Source organism: Peromyscus californicus, unplaced genomic scaffold (genome assembly GCF_007827085.1).
Source record: "Peromyscus californicus insignis strain IS unplaced genomic scaffold, ASM782708v3 Scaffold_22__1_contigs__length_63687245, whole genome shotgun sequence".
NCBI lineage: Eukaryota > Metazoa > Chordata > Mammalia > Rodentia > Cricetidae > Peromyscus > Peromyscus californicus.
In genome coordinates this window covers 50,005,972-50,025,756 of record NW_026294525.1, presented here as the reverse complement: position 1 = coordinate 50,025,756, position 19,785 = coordinate 50,005,972, and the positions used below count along the sequence as shown (strand labels likewise).

The 19,785-nt window shown below is 36.2% G+C and overlaps 1 protein-coding gene across 5 annotated transcripts in view; it reads left to right on the top strand.

The window, feature by feature from the left end:
* Positions 1 to 19,785, top strand: part of Ascc3 (activating signal cointegrator 1 complex subunit 3) — a 337,712-nt gene that overhangs the window by 75,790 nt on the left and 242,137 nt on the right. For all 5 annotated transcript variants that reach the window (XM_052751374.1, XM_052751375.1, XM_052751376.1 and 2 more), the window contains 4 exons: positions 1,447 to 1,567; positions 10,484 to 10,691; positions 11,328 to 11,469; positions 12,407 to 12,532. In XM_052751374.1, the coding sequence (XP_052607334.1) occupies positions 1,447 to 1,567; positions 10,484 to 10,691; positions 11,328 to 11,469; positions 12,407 to 12,532 (597 nt within the window). The remainder of the gene's footprint in view (positions 1 to 1,446; positions 1,568 to 10,483; positions 10,692 to 11,327; positions 11,470 to 12,406; positions 12,533 to 19,785) is intronic.

Below are 19,785 nucleotides of genomic sequence, written 5' to 3'. Positions count from 1 at the left end.
AATGTTTGTTAGGCCAGATCTTCTTATAGGATTGCTGCTAATCATAGTTTTGATATATAATAAATGTTTGTATACTGTTGATACCTTTAGAGTTGGTAAGACAGGATCATTCTTCATAATTCATTTTATTTTCCTTTTGCTTATAAAACTATTAAACAGCAAAATATTTTATAGTTAATAAATCATATATACTCAATATGAGTTTTGTCTTATGATTTTGTGTATGGATTCTATAACAACAAAATTTTTTAGTTAATTTGACTTTCTCACATGGGAGTGCACAGTGTAACATTTTTGAAAAAGAAGTAGTGTAGATGTAACCAACCGTCTTTTTAAATAAGAAACACAGAACCAATGCAAAGAAGAAAGCCAAGAGGTCAGAGCTAAGAGCTAAAACCTTACCCTTCCTCCTGCTGTGGTCCTACCTCTCCGAACCAGAGCTACCCCTGTGTTAAAGTCTTTATATAGAGTTCCTGTTCTGCCTTCTCATTGGTTGTAAACCCAACCACATGGCCGCCTCATCACGGTCTGTCTGTATAGACCTCCAGGTTTTCTATGATTGGTATTGAGATTAAAGGCATGTGTATCCAATACTGGCTGTATCCCTGAACACACAGAGACTTACTTAGCTCTGCCTACCAAGTGCTGGGATTATAATCGTACGCTACCACTGCCCTGCTTTCCTATGGCTTGCTAATAGCTCTGACCCCCAGGCAATTTTATTTATTAACATACAAATAACATTTTAATACAAATAAAATATCACCATAAAGTAGTATATGTATGTCATTTCAGCTCATACTTGAGGAAGCCTGAATCCTTTCTAGAAGAGGCATACTATATAGTGAACTAGTTGAAGTCTCTGAATTCTAACCTTTCTTCTTCTTCCATGACTGAAACCAACTTAATCTTTGACAGCTCCTGCATAGGAAAGTAATACATGAATGAGAACTTTTCTAACTGTGTTTTAGATTTCAGATTTATTCTGTAAATATCTGTAAGCTTTAGTAGCTAATCATGATTGATTAAAATGTTCTAATCTTTTTTTAACTTTATGAGATGACAGCTGTCGTAGTAAGCTTTTAGGTAGCTAGTAACTTACAGTCTTTGTAAAAGCCAGAAAAATGTTGAAAAGTAAATTAAATTTTAGAATTTCTTTTGTTTATACTAGAGAAAACAAAGAATAACAATTTATTCTGGAATGAAGTTATGTATTCAAATTATGATTGTTTTTAAAACAGAATAATGATCTTTATTATATTATATTATCATAAGTAGTCTTTATAAAAGTACTGGACGTCCTTTATCATAGTAGATAAAGAATTTTCTTTTATAAACTGATTACTTTTTTAAATATTGTGTACTGCATATGACTAGCTTGACCTCATTATTTTGTTGCAAGGGATTTTAATATGTAAAAGTTCACTTTGTTATTTTCTTTTAAAGCTTTTTGAATTGCTGGGACCTGAAGGACTTGATCTGATTGAGAAGCTCCTCCAGAACAGAATTACAATTGTAGATCGATTTCTTAATTCCTCAACTGATTATAAGTTCCAGGCTCTTCAAGGTAAAAGTCTGGTAGTAATTGTAATTCATAAGAAAAACCCATGCACATAGGGGCAGTATTTACCGGACTTAGTGAGTTATCTGAAAAACATGAAGTTTGGAGGTGGGTTGTGTTTGGAAGGCTATGGGGGAAGTTGGAGGAGAGAAATGGGGCCTTGACAAGATTATATTTCTTTATAGCTCTATGAAATTCAAGAATAAATAAACTTTATAAAAGGAGATTTGTTGGTTAACAAACCTTTTGAATATAATTGTGCTTTCTTTGTCCTTTGGTTTGTAGTATTACTGATGCCATTCTTTTATATAAAATCAAGACATGGCATATCGTGGAACATACATAAGAGACACAAATAGGGTATATTAGTGTTTGGGCATAGCATCTTTTTTTTTTTGTGACATGTTAAACAATATGGAAGATTTTGAAAAGTGTGGATACGTGTATTATTTACTGTGTGCCCGGGAGTGTTACAGTTTGCCTCTGACTTTTGATTTTGAAAATTTTCAAACATGAAAGATAAATTATAATACAGCAAATACTTGGCATGCACTTAGGTAGTTTCACTACTCATTAAAATATTATTCCATTGTTTGTTTTATACACACACACATGCACGCACATGGGGGAAGGAGGGATGGAAGGAGGGGAAGAGAGAGAGAAAGAGGGGGAAGAGCTAACAAGAATACCATTTAAGCCTTTTATTTAACACCTCATAGTAATGCCCTGTAAACTCTTATGTGTACAGGTAAGAACAATGACGGTCACCTTCACAACTGCTATGTTACTATCACACTTAGAAAGTAGGACACCTGGAATACCAGTATTGTATGTATTTAAACCAACCCCAGATTAGGGACAGTTGGAGAAGAAACAAAATAATAAAATAAAAGCTACCTGAGATATCTTACCACAGGGCTGTCAGACTCAGGTTTCAGATAGCAAAATGAAAATGAAATTTTTTGAAACTTTTAGTCAATTTTACCTTGCCAGCTTTATTAATTGGATTTTTTTAAATCGTAAGAGCATATGGAATTACATACTTTTAATATCTATCTATATTGACTTCTCTGTGCGTACTTTCTATTTAGGTCATGTTATTTTATTTTTCTTGTGATGGCACTAAAAGGGCCTGATGAAAACAGCCTTGATTTAAATCCAGATTACTTATGAATTTCCTCTAATCTTCATAAATGTTCTTAGAAGGCTGGGATTGCATTATGATTGTTAGAAACTTGGTCTTCTCTGGCATGTTCTTCTCTGACATTCATATACTCCTCTCTTTCTTGCAGTAAATACATAATCATGCATCTTAGATATCACCCATTCACCGTTAGCAATAAGAGTATTTAGGCAGATTTCTGTTACATTGGATTTTTGGTGTTTGCTTAAGCAGTATTTTGTAGCAGCAGCAACAAAAACTGTTTGCTGAAGTCCTTTTCTGCAACTCTGACTGAGTTCCCAATGGTACAGGATTTAAGCTATGAAACCTCAGTCCATCATCAGGTTACTATAATGGTCTAAGTAGGGGTTGGAAAAACTGATTCTGGGCTTGGTTAGATTTGAATTCTATGCTTAGATTTGAATTTACCCACTGTGGTAGTTTGATTGTAATTGGCCCCCCTAAGCTCATAGGGAGTGGCACTATTAGATGTGGCTTTGTTGGAGTTGGTATGGCCTTGTTGGAGGAAATCTGTCTCTGTGGGGGCAGGTTTTGAGATTAGAAGGTTCAGGATACTTACCACCCAGTGAGTCATTTGACTTCCTCTTGCCTCTGAGTCAAGATGTAAGACTCTCAGTTCCAGCACCACGTCTACCTGCAGGCTATCAAGCTCCCAGTCCTGATGTTAATGGACTGAACCTCTGAAACTGTAAGTGAGCCACCTCAATTAAATGTTTTTATTTATAAGAGTTGCAGTGGTCATGGTGTCTCTTCACAGCAGTGAAAACCCAACTAAGACACCCACAAAACAGTGAAAATCAAGGCCAAAGACATTTATGTGAAGTAAAACTGTGAACTTTCACTTTTATATTGATTTAACATCCTAGATTGGATCAATACATATTTAGGTGGTATTGAAAATGGGAAACTATTTAATTTAAATCTTTAAATTTAAACTATTACAAGGTTTACATCAAAATCAACATTTCACAAATACACTTTTAAGGCTTTATAAGGGGTAATATTTTGAGCAGTAAATGGTTTCTTGACACCCATAACCAAGTAATAGCTAATTTAGAGGTGGGATTTTTATTGCTATATGAGAAATACATTTAAACTTGTAGGTGTTTTATATAAAGCAGATCTCACAAGTTTTGAAAATTTGTTACCTTTAATATTTCTTGTAGAGAATAAGTGGTTTGTATCCATAATAAAAGAAAACTACAGAATTTCCACCTCAATCTAACCCCATTTGAGAAAATTTATTTCTATTATATTAATAACTGGATGAAAATTTAGTTTTTGCACTAAACGTAGTTCAGACTTTATGAAGCACTCCAAAAGTTTTTACAGTAGACTGTTTTTATAAAACTGCCACTGCTTCTAATGTAGAATTTTGTTCTAAAAGAAAGAGAATATATTTGCAAAAATTCTCCTGCAGTGCCTTACGGGAAGTTTAAGGAAGCACATCTGTAATTATAAGACCGCAAAGGTGGTATTTGGATTCTCCATGCTGGCCTTGAATGTAAGATCTGCATTGGTAAATTGTAGGCAGCTCCTTGGTGTACTCTGCAGCCTGAGTTCACCCAGAGTGGCTCTAACCATTTTGACATGTAATGAATAAATTTCCACAAAAAAATAAACCAAGGAGCCAGTGTATTTTATCCTTAACTTTGTAAGTCATGTTTCATTTATGCCTTTTCAGTTCTTTCAAAAGGCTGCTAATACTTCAAGTTTGGAAACATTGATTTGAGTGGAGAGAAGTAATTTAACCAACTACCATTATGTTTGGAACTAAGGAATATACTTTGCAATAAATTTTTTTAAATGCAAAAAAAAAAAAAGATTGTTAGAAACTTAGACATTTGAAATTCAGCAATCTGGTCTTTTTATGGGGTTCCGAACTCTTCAAATACTTGGGGCAGCTAATTCCACATTGCGCTGCTCCACAGGAATTCCACCCATACCACTGGAAGACACACTGGAGGAAACCAGCAGGTTTTAAGAACAGTTAAACTGTCTGTTTGTAAATCATTTGTTTCTACCATAAGTAATGGATTAAGTTCGCAGCTCAATCCTGAAATTTATAAGTTCTGAAAAGTTTGTGTTATCTTGGTTAGTCTTTTAAATGTTGCTACCAACACTTTTTGGGATTACAGTTTTTAAAAGCTGTAATGTGTCAAAGATGAGTTAGTAATCCCATTTATGCTCATGTTTTATTCTCATTTTACATATTTTGTTCTATAATAACACAGAAGCAATGTACTTTTTAGTCAACACTAAATATTATTTTTTTCCAGTGCTAGAAATTGAACTTAGGGCCTCCCACATGCTTGGCAAGAAGTTTACTAAGGAGCTTTATTCCTAGCCCCCAAACTAAATTTAAATTGTTCAAAAGTATATTTGAGATATCTCTGACCCGAAATGTTTTCTACTCTTCTCAAATGGCTTTTACTTTTATTCTATATTGGATTGTTGTTAATGTTGCTTCTATTTATGACTAACTATACTCTTAAAAGTTTTGTTTATTTGAACAAAAAGCTTTAACTTGCTTATTCTTTTTTATTAACATTTTTTATTGATTCTTCATGCACCCCAGTCTCACAAATTTCCCAGTCCTTCCATGTCCATGCTCCACCCTTGTATCCTGTGTCCCCACCAAAGAAAATTATTAAAGGAAGGAAAGAAAGGAAAACCAAAACAAAACACTTCATTCCTCTGTCTTTTCTGCCTCTCCATTACATACTCATTTGTTGTAGTGGCCTTAGGAGCTGCAGTGTATTATACAGTACACCCCTTTGCTCAAACAGCTTTACTTGCAAATGTTCATTTCAGTGAGTTGTTGGTCTGGTTCAAAGCCTCTGGCGACTGGTACACCATCAATACTGGACCCTCACCAAAACTTCTCTCAGATATCTTGGCTATCACTCCACAGGACCAGTCCCTTTAGGTGCTCCAGCAGCTCATAGATGAGGTAGATGTTTGGGTGGGCCAACTCAAAGTCCTGGATGTGGACCTGGGTGGTAGTTGAGTTGGTTAGTCTGTGCCTCCACAGGGACCACTCCCTTCAGGCAAGATTCAGGGTCAGCGCTCCTGCATAGATGGTGAGGGGTGGGGCCAGCTCTTCTGAGTGCAGGGTCAGTTATTCGATTGTGGCAGCCACAAGGGGGAGGGCAGTTTTTCAAGGGCAATCGAGGGTCTTGGGGATAAATCTCCTAGGTCCATGCCACTGGGGCCAGTTTTCCTAGGAGATGGGGAGCTGAGGGGGTGCTGCTTTTGCAGCTGGTGAGGAGAAGGACCTGCTCATGGCCAGGCCATTGGGAAACTTTTATATTCTTAAAGTTTTTTTTTTGTTTGTTTTTTGTAGACTCTTGTTTCATATTGCATGAGAGATTATTTTTCTTAAAATTTTTTAATTAATTGGGGCCAGCAAATGTCTTAGCAGTAGATGTGTTTGCTATCAAACTTGACAACCTGAGTTGATTATCTGGATCATGTGGTCAAAGGAGAGAACTGACTTCTAAAAGTTGTCTTTTGGCAATCATGTGTACATTGCACACACACACACACACACACACACACACACACACACGCACACACCCTATACACAAATAAATAAATGTAGTTTTAAAAAGTTCTTGGAGGTTATGGAAATACTTTGAAGACAAGATCTTTTATTCTAATAATTTCACTACTGTTAACATTCATTTCTGTATTTAAATATGCTTTACATTTATATACTCCAAGGATTCTGAGTACCGAATCATACTTTTCATTATTAAACTATCTTACTGAGAAGGTTACTAACCATATCCACCTATTTTTTGTTTGTTTGTTTTTGTTTGATTTTATTTTTTGTTTTCTAAAATCACCATAAAGATAGAATGGCTTATTTTCATTTAGTATTTGTAACTTCAAAAGTGAATTTGAGTTTTTTTGGTTTTGTTACTGTTTTTTAATCAAGATAGACATGTACCCTAATCTGTCTTCAATCTAACCAGGAAATGTAAGGTGGCTGAGAAGTGACAGGCCTCTGCCATGAGGATAGCTGCGAATTTAATTATTTCTTTAAGGCCTGATTTTTGTTATTTTTATTTTCTTAATGAGAGAGAAAGAGTATGAAGTTGGTTATAAGGGGGTATGTGGGAGAAGATGGGGGAGGCAAAGAATATAATGAATATATTATGTGAAAATTTTTAAAAATTAAAAAAGATATATCTAAAATGTAGATTAAGTTAGTATATGTTGTTTTGTGAGTCTTTGCTGCTGGAAAGACCAGCCTACAGCAGCTTGGTTATTGAAGGGGAGCCAGAGTCAGTGGACTAACCACTCAATTGGCTTACTCTCTGAGGGAGTAAAACTTAATTCTCTGGGGGTGGAAAAAAAAAGGGAAAGACAGACAGACAGACAGACAGACACACACACTTCCGACATATTAGGATCCCACCTAGGGTGCTAATGAATGGCAAGCCTTCAGCAGGTCAGCGACACTGAAGAGGAGATACAGAGTAGGCGAACTACTGGACAGGCAGACACATGAGAACTTTTCTAAGGGCCAAAGCTTAGTTCATTTTATTATTCTTTCCGTTGCTTGTTCTCCTCTGTTCTTCTTCTGTTCTGTTCTTCTACCCTGATGTTTCCCTTCTTTCTCTTTCCTGATGACTTTCTTCTCACTACATTTTTTTCCCTTATAGTTTATATAAGTGTAAGCAAGCAAGATATTTTTCTCAGCCAGTTCTTTTACTGGCAGACTACACTTTGCTGTTACAAAGAAAGGATCTATCATTTTGTTACTCATCTCTAAAGGTACTCTTATAAAAAATTCAAAAATCTAAACATTTATATGTGAAAAGCAGTCATTTTCACTTTTAAGTCCTCAGCGTGCATACCGACTCATCAACAGTTTTTTTATTAAATCATATCAGGGAACTGAGGGCAGAAATGGGTAAAAGGAATTAATCATCACCTTTGATCACCAGCTCATCCAGGCAAGAAAGGTATGTCAGCCAGCCATAACCAGGCTGCCATTGTTTTTGTTCCCTGATCTCAGTGAGTCCCTCACTCAACTATTAAAAGTGTGTCTTTCTAAACTTCAAATTGTTTCTCAAGATTTTCTACCTCAAAGCCATTAACAAAAACATCTTAACCTAACCTTAAGTCATTATTTAAAACTTTGTTTCAGTGATGATGCACACCAAAACTCATGAACACATGTCCCAACATTAAGATTAAAAGAACTTGAGCTAGTCTAGCCTCTGGGACTCAATTGTTTTCCTTAATCATTAACCTAAATCATAGTCTGTATGGCTCCTCAAGAGAAACTTTAAGTCCCAGCTGTGTGACACTTTCTTGTTCTTATTTTTTTATCTTCTCTATCCCCTACTCTACCACGGGCAGGGGCAACACTTTATCCTGTCTTTACCTGTATTATCCCACTAAACTAACCTCTGTCATAATCCCTTGCTATATTTGTTAGAAACCCTTAATCATCAAAATTCTATTTAAACTAATACTATTATTGTATAAAATTATAACTTCACTTAAACAGTATAGCTTAAGAAGAAATCATTTTTATAATAATTTGTAGGTAAAAATGCCCGTTATAACAGGGATATTTCCATGATATAATCTCACTACATTAAAGGCAATGGGGATCCTACCACAGCAATTCACATCATGTTAGATACCATAGAAAAATGGCAGAAGCAAACATGTAAAGGCACAGCAGTAGCAAGAGGCATTCTGGAGCCAAAGCCCTTGGGTCCTTGGGTATCTGCAGTTCACCCATCAATGCCTTGCATTCAGTTGCCCTCTGCTGTTCCTCTGACGTGACCACTGGCAATTCTTTGAAGATTATACAAGATTCTTTTCTAGCATAATATGGTTGTATTAAAACGTAAACTTCTATTTTATTCTTGAGCAACATTGTATGTGATAGTTGTTATTATGATTATTTATTTTGTTTCTACTTGTCAGTCTTCACAGATAGCACAACCCAAAAAATAATGCATTTAAACATTTAAAACTTAAAGAAATCATTATTATCATTTATTGTGTTTAGTTTTACAGATTTGTAGTAAATGTTGATTGATAATTTATAAATTTTTCAATGAGTTACATATATTTTCTTACAATTTTAGTTTCCTTCTTTGGATGACAAGTATATATAACAGTATTTTGTTACTATCAAGTTCACATAAAATATTAATTACACTAGTACATAACATTTATTACATTATCTAAAGTATAGTTTCACACTTTAAAGTGTTATAGTAGTCATCTTTGGTAAGAGGAGGGCATTTTTCACATTCTTGAAACATCCTTCTTCATCTCTATCTTGCTGATTGTTTATTTTTAGACAACTTCACTTTTCTTCTAGTTCTCAGTATGTGTAAGAGCTTTCAGAATCTGAATTTTTTTGTCATTGAAAGCTAATTATAAACTGTGTTATATTACATAGAACGTAAGGTATATAAGACAAATAGAATATTTTTGGTTAGAGCTATAAAATTTCAGTTTATTATAGATCAAATTCTTAATTAATACCTTTGAAACATACTTTCCTTTTTAATGTTAAAAAAGCCACATTATAGGATTTTATTTCATGTGATTGAGAATTAAATGGCTTACTCTTAAGTCGTATAAGGATGCAAGATCTGTGAAGTTTCAAGATTTGACTAAGAATGAATTTGAACTGCATCTTACTTTCTTGGTGCTTTGTTTAATACCTTCCCTGTTCTGTTTCGAATTTTGCCATTTGATAAAATAACCTGTGCCTGTACTCTGTTCAGAGTATAGACCAAGTCTCATTCAATTTTGTCTTCCTAGCCTCGTTGTGCTGAGTCCTCAATATTGTAAATGCCTATTGACTTTGACTTTTTTTTTTTTTTTTTTGGTTTTTTCGAGACAGGGTTTCTCTGTGTAGCTTTGCGCCTTTTCCTGGAACTCACTTGGTAGCCCAGGCTGGTCTCGAACTCACAGAGATCCGCCTGGCTCTGCCTCCCGAGTGCTGGGATTAAAGGCGTGCGCCACCACCGCCCGGCTGACTTTGACTTCTTTTAGTGGTAGTTTTGTTAGCTCCTTTAGGACTGTAAGATACTTGGAAAGAGTTTAATTAAACACGAAAGGCAATCCTGTTGGAAAAACATCCTATATATTGAGGTGACTAATACAAACCTAACTCATACGTTATGAACAAACTTTATGAGTTTTGGTTGATCTATTTCTCCTGCATTTCTGTAAAAAGATGGACAGTACTGTTGTTTTGACCATTGTCTGTGGATAGATCTTGAGCTATGAAAAGTAGTAAATATATAATAACCTAGTATAGCAAGGCTAATTACTTAGAGGAAAGTTGTATTTAATATATAACAGATTGCTATTTTATCACACAAATGGTAAATGAAACTAAAATTGATAATTATATATTTGAAATCATATGAACAAATTATTTTAAAATTATGAAATTTAATTTTTGCATTTCTGATGTTATATCAAATTTATATGATCCCAGTTTCATTACAGTATTAAATTATTAAGAAGAATCTTTTGCTGATTTTTCTTAAGTTACTATGCGATACTGTGTAGATATCATGTTTTTAAGACTACTCTTAAAATATGTAATTGAGTAAACCAGCTATAAAAAGTAAATTCTTAGAGAATTGCATTCTGTTATGTTTTTGTAGTGGCCAAATGGTTTTCATAAAGGTCAAGTCATGTCTGAGATTTATAATTCATTGTATCTTTTAATTATTTCACAGATAGTTGTAAAAAATTTTTAGGAGAGAATACTAAGCCTAATTATGGATGTCAAGTTACTATTCAATCTGAACAAGAAAAACAGTTAATGAAACTTTTTCGCCGTGAAGAAAAGAGAATTGCCAGACGAGAAAAAAAGGCTGGAGAAGACGGGGAAGTTCCTGGGGAAGGACTTTTGTCCTTTGATCCTAAGGAACTCCGGATACACAGGTAGTAAAAGTCAGATGCTGAAAACACTCAAGGGTGCGATTTTTACCTGTGATATGTTCTTTGGGTTTTTTATTATTAGTGATTCTCTTACGACCTTGTGTTCTATGATGAAATAAAGCAGTCACTCTTTAATTAGAGTAAGTTTTGGTTATTTTCACGAAAGTAAGACATTTTCTTTACAGGGGTGGGCTAGTCTAAGTTGCCCTATGTATGCTTTTCAGTTAAGTTACATGAAGGCTACATGGATATAGTTTTACAAGTTTCCTTTTTCAATTTAATGATGCTTTATTTCTTTGTTACTTAAAAGTTGAAAAATGAAAATGATTGATATATTCATTCACTTAAATCAACAGTTCTCAACTTGTGGGTCCTAACCGATTTGCAAACCTCTGTCTCCAAAATTATTTAAATTACTATTCATAACAGTAGCAAAATTACAGTTATAAAGTAGCAAGCCATCCTTACTAACAATTGTGTAAACTTAGCAATTGGATACTTAAAACCTGTTTACTTCTCCTGAAATTCTGGGTTTTTAATGGGAATACCTGAAATAACAATCATAATGACCTTGTTTTAGTATGTGACTTCATTTTAAAAAGAATAATGTCAAATATGGCCTTTTTTATTTATTTATAGAGAACAGGCACTTCTGAATGCTAGAAGTGCTCCAATTCTGGGCAGGCAGAGAGACACGGAAGTTGAAAAAATCCATTATCCCCATGTTTATGATTCCCAGGCTGAGGCCCGAGAAACATCAGCATTTATTGCTGGTGCCAAGGTATGTCACTGTGATGTTACCACTTTTGGAAACAGGTATTTTCTGTGGAAATGCCTGCATAGATTTTTCCTCATGTCCTTGAATGTATTACCAGTGGATACAGTACGTTAAATTATATGTTAAAATAGTAGTAAAAATGGGATATTGCATTGTATCTTAAGTTCCTGAAATATATTCTGTATTCAGAACATATTTAAATTTTTTGATTGTTTCACTTTGTATTCATGAGTATCCATTGTATCAATCACTGACTAAACTTACACTGTATTACATACTTTCTGGTTATGAGAGTACAGTTGTCCTCAAGAATACTGTCTAGCTGGTGTGTACTTTAAGTTCATCAACATACTGTGCTCTGTGTATCTTGTGAGATACCTAACTCCTGTGTAGGAGGCCAGCTCCCACCTTTATCAGGGTTTCTATGAGGAGGAGAGTGTGATAAGAAATGATAGAAAGAGAGACCTAGTTGATAAGAGGAAAGATAGAAACACAGGATAGCTTTGAGAGGACCTGGGTCAATACCCAGCTGCCCAGAAGTTTATTCAAAAGGGTTTTTTATAACAGTGCCGAGGGGCGGGGCAAAAGCCCTCCCCCTTGCTAAATCAAAGCACAGGGCACAGCCAAGTGTAGACCCTTCCAAACACCTGGTAACTACGCCTTTGGTCAAATCATCTCCTTATGCAGCCTGGCTGGGTAAAGCAAGCTCAGATTCTCAGACCCTGAGTAATTTGGGCCTTCACACTCCTGAATGCTTTGTGGGTGTGGTTTATGTTTATTTTTCTTTTATTTAGTTTTCCTTTATATTAGCTGGGTTTATTTGCCTGTACTATGTCATAAAACCAGTAACATTTTCTCATTGTCTCTAATTTAATTAAAATCTTACCAGAGCAGTTGTTTTTATCTTTTATTATTGGAATTTTATTTTTGATGCTTATAGATGATTTTACCAGAAGGAATTCAAAGAGAGAATACCAAGTTATATGAAGAAGTACGGATCCCTTATAGTGAACCAATGCCAGTTGGCTTTGAGGAAAAGCCAGTTTATATCCAAGATTTGGATGAGGTAAGATGAGCTTTTGCGTATAGAAGTTCTAATTGGTCAGTCTAGTGATATGAATAACTGGTGCTTAAGAAGTACGCTGTTGGATTGTAAATGGTGAAAACTGGTACATACCTTTCTTCATACATGAAACACTTTCATATATGCCTTAGCTTTGCATTTGTTTATCTTGTGTTCATTTTGGTCACTTCAGCTACCTTTTTTTAAAAATTTATTTAAGAAAATTTTTTACTCATTTTACATACCAACCACAGATCCCCCTCTCATCCCTCCTACAGCTCCCCACTAGCCTTACCCCCTACCCAGACCCACTTCCCCCATCGCCTCCACCAAAAAGATAAGGGCTCCATTGGGAGTCAGCAAAGCCTGGTACATTCAGTTGAGGCAGGACCAAGCCCCTCCCCTCTGCATCAAGGCTGAGCAAGGCATCTCATCATAGGGGATGGGCCCCAAAAAGCGAGGTCATTCATCAGGGATGGATCCTGATCCCACTGCCAGGGGCCCTTCAACAGACCAAGCTACACAACTATCTCCCTTATGCAGAGGGCTTAGTTACACAGCTGCTGTTCTAAAGTTCGTGAGTTCCTACAAGCTTGGTTCAGTTGTCTCTATAGATCATGATCTTGAACCCCTTTGCTCATAGAAACCCTCTTCCCTCTCTTCAATTGAACTTTTGGAGCTCGGCCTGGTGCTTGGCTGTGGACCTCTGTATCTGCTTCCATCAGTTACTGGGTGAAGGCTCTATGATGACAATTACGGGATTCACCCATCTGATTACTGGGGTAATAAGCCAGTTCAGGCACCCTCTCCAGTATTGCTAGAAGTCTGATCTGGGGTCGTCCCTGTAGATTCCTGGGAATTTCTATAGTACCAGGTTTCTCCCTAATCCCATAATGTCACCTTCTATTAAGATATCTCTTTCACTGCTCTCCCCTCCATCCCTACCCCAGCTCATTTCCTTGTGTTCTCATCCCCCATCCCCCCCCTTGTGCCTAGTTTACTCATGGAGATCTCATCTATTTCCCAAGGTGATCCTTGTGTCCCTCTTGGGGTCATCCTCGATTGATTCCTAGCTTCTCTGGAGCTGTGGGTTGCAGTCTGGTTATGCTTTGCTTTACATCACCTGTCCACTTATGAATGAGTACATATCATGTTTGTCTTTCTGAGTCTTATTTACTGTGACATTTGCCTTACAGAAGCTTCTCAGTTTCAGGAGGTCCCATTTATTAACTGTTGCTCTCAGAATCTGTGCTACTGGTGTTATATTTAGGAGGTGGTCTCCTGTGCCAGTGTGTTCAAGGCTACTTCCTACTTTCTGTTCTATCAGTTTAAGATAGCTGGATTTATGTTGAGATCATAGATCCACTTGGACTTGTGTTTTGTGCATGGTGATTGATAAGGATCTATTTGCAATCTTCCACATGTTGACATCCAGTTATGCCAGCACCATTTGTTGAAAATGTTATCTCTTTTCCATTTTATAGTTTGGCTTCTTTGTCAAAAAACAAATGTCATAGGTGTGTGGATTAATGTGAGAGTCTTCAATTCAATCCATTGGTCCACATGTCGGTTTTTATGCCAATACTAAGCTGTTTTTATTACTATAGCTCTGTGGTAGAGCTTGAAGTCAGGGATGGTGATGCTTCCAGAAGTTGCTTTATTGTAAAGGATTATTTTAGTTATCTTGGGTTTTCTATTTTTCCATATGAAGTTGAGTATTATTCTTTCCAGCTCTGTGAAGAATTGTGTTGGGATTTTGATGGGGATTGCATTGAATCTGTAGATTGCTTTTGGTAAGATTACCGTTTTTATTATGTTGGCTCTACCTTTCTGTGAGAATGGGAGATCTTTCCATTTTCTTTTTTCTTCAGTTTCTTTTCTTCAAGGACTTCAAGTTCTTGTCACAGAGGTCTTTCACTTGCTTGGTTAGAGTTACCCCAAGATATTTTCTATTATTTGTTGCTATTATAAAGGATGATGGTTCTCTGATTTCTTTCCCATCCCATTTATAATTTGTATATAGGAGGGCTTCTGATTTTTTTTTAGTAAATCTTGTATCCTGTCATGTTACTGAAGGTGTTGATCAGTTGTAGGAGATCATTTGTATATAAGAGGGCTACTGAGTTTTTTGGACTTAATCTTATATCCCGTTATATTACTGAAGTTGTTTATCAATTTTAGGAGTTCCCTGGTAGAATTTTTGAGGTCACTTGTGTATAGTATCACATCATCTGCAAATAGCCCTTCCTTTCCAATTTGTATTCCCTTGATCTCCTTTTGTTGTCTTATTGCTCTAGCTAGAACTTTTAGTACTGTATTGAATAGGTATGGAGAGAGTGGACAGCCTTGTCTTACTCCTGATTTTAGTGGAATCACTTTGAGTTTCTCTCCATTTAATTTGATGTTGGCTGTCGGCTTGCTGTAAATTGTCTTTATTATATTTTACGTATGTTTCTTGTATTCCTGATCACTCCAAGAACTTTATTATGAAGGGGTATTGGATTTTTGTCGAAGGCTTTTTCAGCATCTAATGAGATGATCATGTGGTTTTTTTGTTTGTTTGTTTGTTTTTGTTTTTCCTTTCAGTTTGTTTATATGATGGATTACATTGAAAGATTTTTGTATGCATCTCTGGAATGAAGCCTACTTGATCATGGTGGATGATTTTCTTGATGTGTTCTTGGATTCAGTTTTCCAGTATTGAATATTTTTGCATCCATGTTCATGAGGGAGATTGGTCTGTAATTCTCCTGCTTTGCTTTGTCTTCGTGTGGTTAGGGTATCAGGCTAACTGTAGCCTCATAAAAAGAGTTTGGCAATGTTCCTCTTGTTTCTATTGAGTAGAACAATTTGATGAGTATTGGTATTAACTCTTTGTTGAATTTCTGGTAGAATTTCGCGCTGAAACCATATGGCCCTGGACTTTTTTTCAGTTGGGAGACTTTTAATTACTGCTTCTATTTCCTTTAGGGTTATAGGTCTATTTAAATCATTTACCTGGTCTTGACTTAATTTGGTTATGTGGTACCTATCCAAAAAATTGTTTATTTCTTTTAGATTTTACAGTTTTGTGAAGTACAGGTTTTTGAAGTATGACCTGAAGATTCTCTGGATTTCCTCATTGTCCTTTTTGTTTCTGATTTTGTTAATTTGGTTATTCTCTCTCTGCTTTTTGGTTAGTTTGGATAAGGGTTTATCTATCTTGTTGTTTTTTCTCAAAGAACCAACTCTTTGTTTCATTGATTCTTTGTATCGTTCTCTTTGTTTCTATTTTATTGATTTAAGCCCTCAATTTGATTATTTCCTGGCGTCTATTCCTCCTAGGTGAGTTTGCTTCTTCTTGTTCTAGAGCTTTCAGGTGTGCTGATAAGTCACTAGAGTGAGATTTCTTCAATTTCTTTATGTAGGCAATTAGTGCTATGAACCTTTCTCTTAGTTCTGCTTTCATAGTGTTCCATAAGTTTGGGTATGTTGTACATTCATTTTCATTGAATTCTAGGAAATCTTTAATTTCTTTCTTATTTCTTCCTTGACCCATTGGTGATTCAGTTGAGCATTGTTCAGTTTCCATGAGTTTGTAGGCTTTCTGTAATTTGTGTTGTTGAGTTCTAACTTTTAGCCATGGTGGTCCAGTAAAATATAAGGGGTTATTCAATTTTTTTTTTTTTAATATGTTGAGATTTGCTTTGTGAGCAAGTGTGTGGTCAACTTAGAGAAGGTTCTGTGGGGTGCTGAGAAGAAGGTATATTCTTTTTTGTGTTTAGGTAGAATGTTCTATAGATGTGTATTAATAAGTCCACTTGAGTCATAATATCTGTTAGTTCCCTTATTTCACCCTTAAGTTTCCATCTGGCAAACCTGTCCATTGGTAAGAGTGGGGTGTTGAAGTCTCCCACTATTAGTGTATAGGGTTTAATGTGTGATTTAAGCTTTAGTAATGTTTCTTTTACATATGTGGTTGCCCTTGTATTTGGGGTATAAATGTTCAGAAGTGAGACTTTGTCTTGATGGATTTTTCCTGTGATGTATATTAATATCCTTCTCAAGCTCTTTTGATTAATTTTTATTTGAAGTCTTTTTTGTTAGATATTAGGATAGCTATACCATAGCTTGCTTCTTAAGTCCATTTGATTGGAAAGTCTTTTTCCAACCCTTTTCTGTGAGTTACTGTTTGTCTCTGAAGCTGAGGTGTATTTCTTATATGCAGCAGAAGAATGGATCCTGTTTTTGTATCCATTCTGTTAGTCTGTATCTTTTTATAGGTGAATTGAGTCCATTGATATTAAAGTATATTAATGACCAGTGATTGTTAATTCCTGTTATTCTTTGGTGGTATTGTGTGTGTGTTTCCCTTCTTTGTGATTTGTTGGTCTGAGATTATCTATTGCCTGTGTTTTCGCGGGTGCATCTAAGAATCTTAGGTTGGATTTTTCTTTCTAGTGCTTTCTGTTGGGCTGGATTGTGGATAGGTATTGTTGAAATCTGGTGTTGTCATGGATTATCTTGTTTACTCCGTCTATGCTAATTAAAAGTTTTGCTGGGTATAGTAGTCTAGGCTGGCATCCCTTGGTCTCTTAGTGTCTGTATAACATCTGTCTAGGACTTCCTTTTTTTCTGAGTACCGTTGAGAATCAGGGTGTTATTTTGATGAGTCTGCCTTTATATGTTCCTTGGCCTTTTTCCTTTGCAGCTCTTAATATTCTTTCTTTATTTTGTATGTTTAGTGGTTTTATTATTATGTGGTGAAGGGACTTTTATTTTTGGGTCCATTTTTTAAGTTTCTTGTATCTTTATAGGCATTTCCTTCTCTAGGTTGAGAAAGTTTTCATCTAAGACTTTGTTGATTGACTCTGTAGGTTTCTCATCATAATCTTGATGCTTCTTGCTCCTAGAATCCCTTTTCTCGACTGGAGTCCTGAAGCTTGTCCTGGTGCTTGGCTGTGGATCTCTGTATTATTTACTCAGATTTTCCATTTCCAGCAGTACCTCAGTTTATGTCTTCTGTTTCAGTGTGCAAGTCTTGAACTGTTCCCTTTGCCTGCTTGGTTGCTTTTTCTTGGTTTTCTTGGCTTTTTTAAAGGGATTTATTGATTTCTTCCAATTTTTTGTTTGTCTTTTCCTTGATTTATATAAGGGAATTTTCATTTCCTCTTGAAGGGCCTCCATCATCTTCATAAAGTCATTTTAAGGTCGTTTTCTTGTGCTTTTTCTATGTTGGGATGTTCGGGTCTTGCTGTGGTAGTACTGCTAGGTTCTGGTAGTGCCACATTGCTCTTTATGTTGTTGAATGTATTCTTGCACTGGTATCCACCTGTCTCTTCCAGTTGGTGCAAGTGGTGTCTGTGTCTCAGGGAGTAGCTGTGTTCTTGGGGGATGGGTGGGTTTGGGGTAAGGAATGTGGCTCGTAGATTACAGGATTTGATGTGGGGATGGTGGTGGGCAGGCCTGTCCATAGGAGTCTTGCCTGCTGGCCTGCTACTAGGGCTGCAACGGGTCAGGGTGGGGGCATGGGTTGTGCCATTGGACTTAGGGCCTAGAGGCTGGGGTGACCAGCTTGGAGAACAGTCACTCACCTCTTGGTCCAATTGGAGCTGGCAGACTCTGTGTTTTCAGGAGGAGCTGAGGTCTTGGGGGATGGCTGGGTTTGGGAATGGAGGGGGGCTTTTGGATTACAGGGTCCAATGGGGGTGGTGGTTGACAGGCCTGTCTGCAGGAGTCTTGCCTGCTGGCCTGCAACTGGGGCTGCCTCAGCTAAATTTTTGTGTGTTGTAGCTGAAAGTTCTCTGGTCCCACTTAACCCCCTGGTCCAGACAAATCTCTCTCACCCTCAGTGCCACAACTGCTTATAAAATAATCATTCAGAGGCTTAATATTAATTACAAACTTGGCCTATGCTAAGAATTCTTGCTAGCTAACTCTTTCATCTTAAATTAACCCATTGCTATTAATCTATGTATTGCCACGTGGCTGTGGCATTACCAATCTGCTGGCTTGTTGCTCCTCTGCCTTTCTTCTTCCTCTCTCTCTTTCTTGGATTTCCTCCCTGCCTATAACCTGACTCACCATAGGGCAAAGCAAGATTTTTATTAACCAGTCATAGCAACACATACTTACAACATACAGAAAGACCATCCCACAGCAGTATGTGTGTGTGTGTGTGTGTGTGTATCTGTACATTTGGTACAAGTACAAGTGCTTGCATGTTTGCATGTGACTAGAAGCCAGAAGTTCACATTATGTGTCTTTTTCTATCATTGTATACATTATTTTATGAGATTTCACTGAAGCTGGAGCTCATCAGTTCAACAAGTATGGCTGTAAAGTGAACTCCTGGGATCTGGTTTTCCTTACTTACCCACAAGACAAGAGCCTTGTGCTGCTGTGCCTTTTATTTTAAATGTAGTTACTGGGTATGCAAACTCATGCTTCTTCAGCAAGCATTTACTGTCTTAGCCATCTTCTCAGCCCTTCAGCTGATTTTTTTTTAAATTAACTTATATGATCTTACTTAAATATTTCAAAGGAGTGATCAAATGACATAATAAAGCACTTTTCTTGCTGGGCGAACAAATTCTAAGTTCTTTTATTTTCCTATAACTTGAGTTTTGAGTAAGTTTAAACTTCTAGAAGGTTTCTGAATAATATACTTGTATCAGTATTTGCTATATTTCAAAGTAAAGTATCACTTAATGTGTACATATTATTTAATCTTTTACATTGTCTAGATATAGATGATTGGGTTTTGAGTGATAGCTTTTGGTTAAGAGAACACTTGCTGTTCTTGGAGAGGTCACAGGGTAGGTTCGCAGCACCCACATGGTTGTTCACAACTGCCTATAACTCCAGTTCTGGAGGATCTAATGCCCCTTTGGCCTCTGTGGGTACTAAGCACACATGTGCTTCACATACATACATGTAGGCAGTCATATAGACATAAAAATCTTAAAGATGTATGTGTGTGTATGTATAATTGAACAAAAAGAGGACATAAATCTGAGAGGGATTGAGTGGGGTGGGGACATGAGAGGAGTTGGAGGGAGGAAATGATGTAATTGTATTTAATTAAATGAACAAAATAGAAATAAAAATTTTGATGAATTCTTTTTAAATATTAATGAAACTGTAAGTGCTGTTTTTTGTTGTATAAATAGTGTATAGATATTCAGAAACATCAAATACAGGCAAATCAAAAGAACAGCATAAAGTGACAAAATATACTCACAGAATAGCCAAAATTCTTTCAATATATACATATT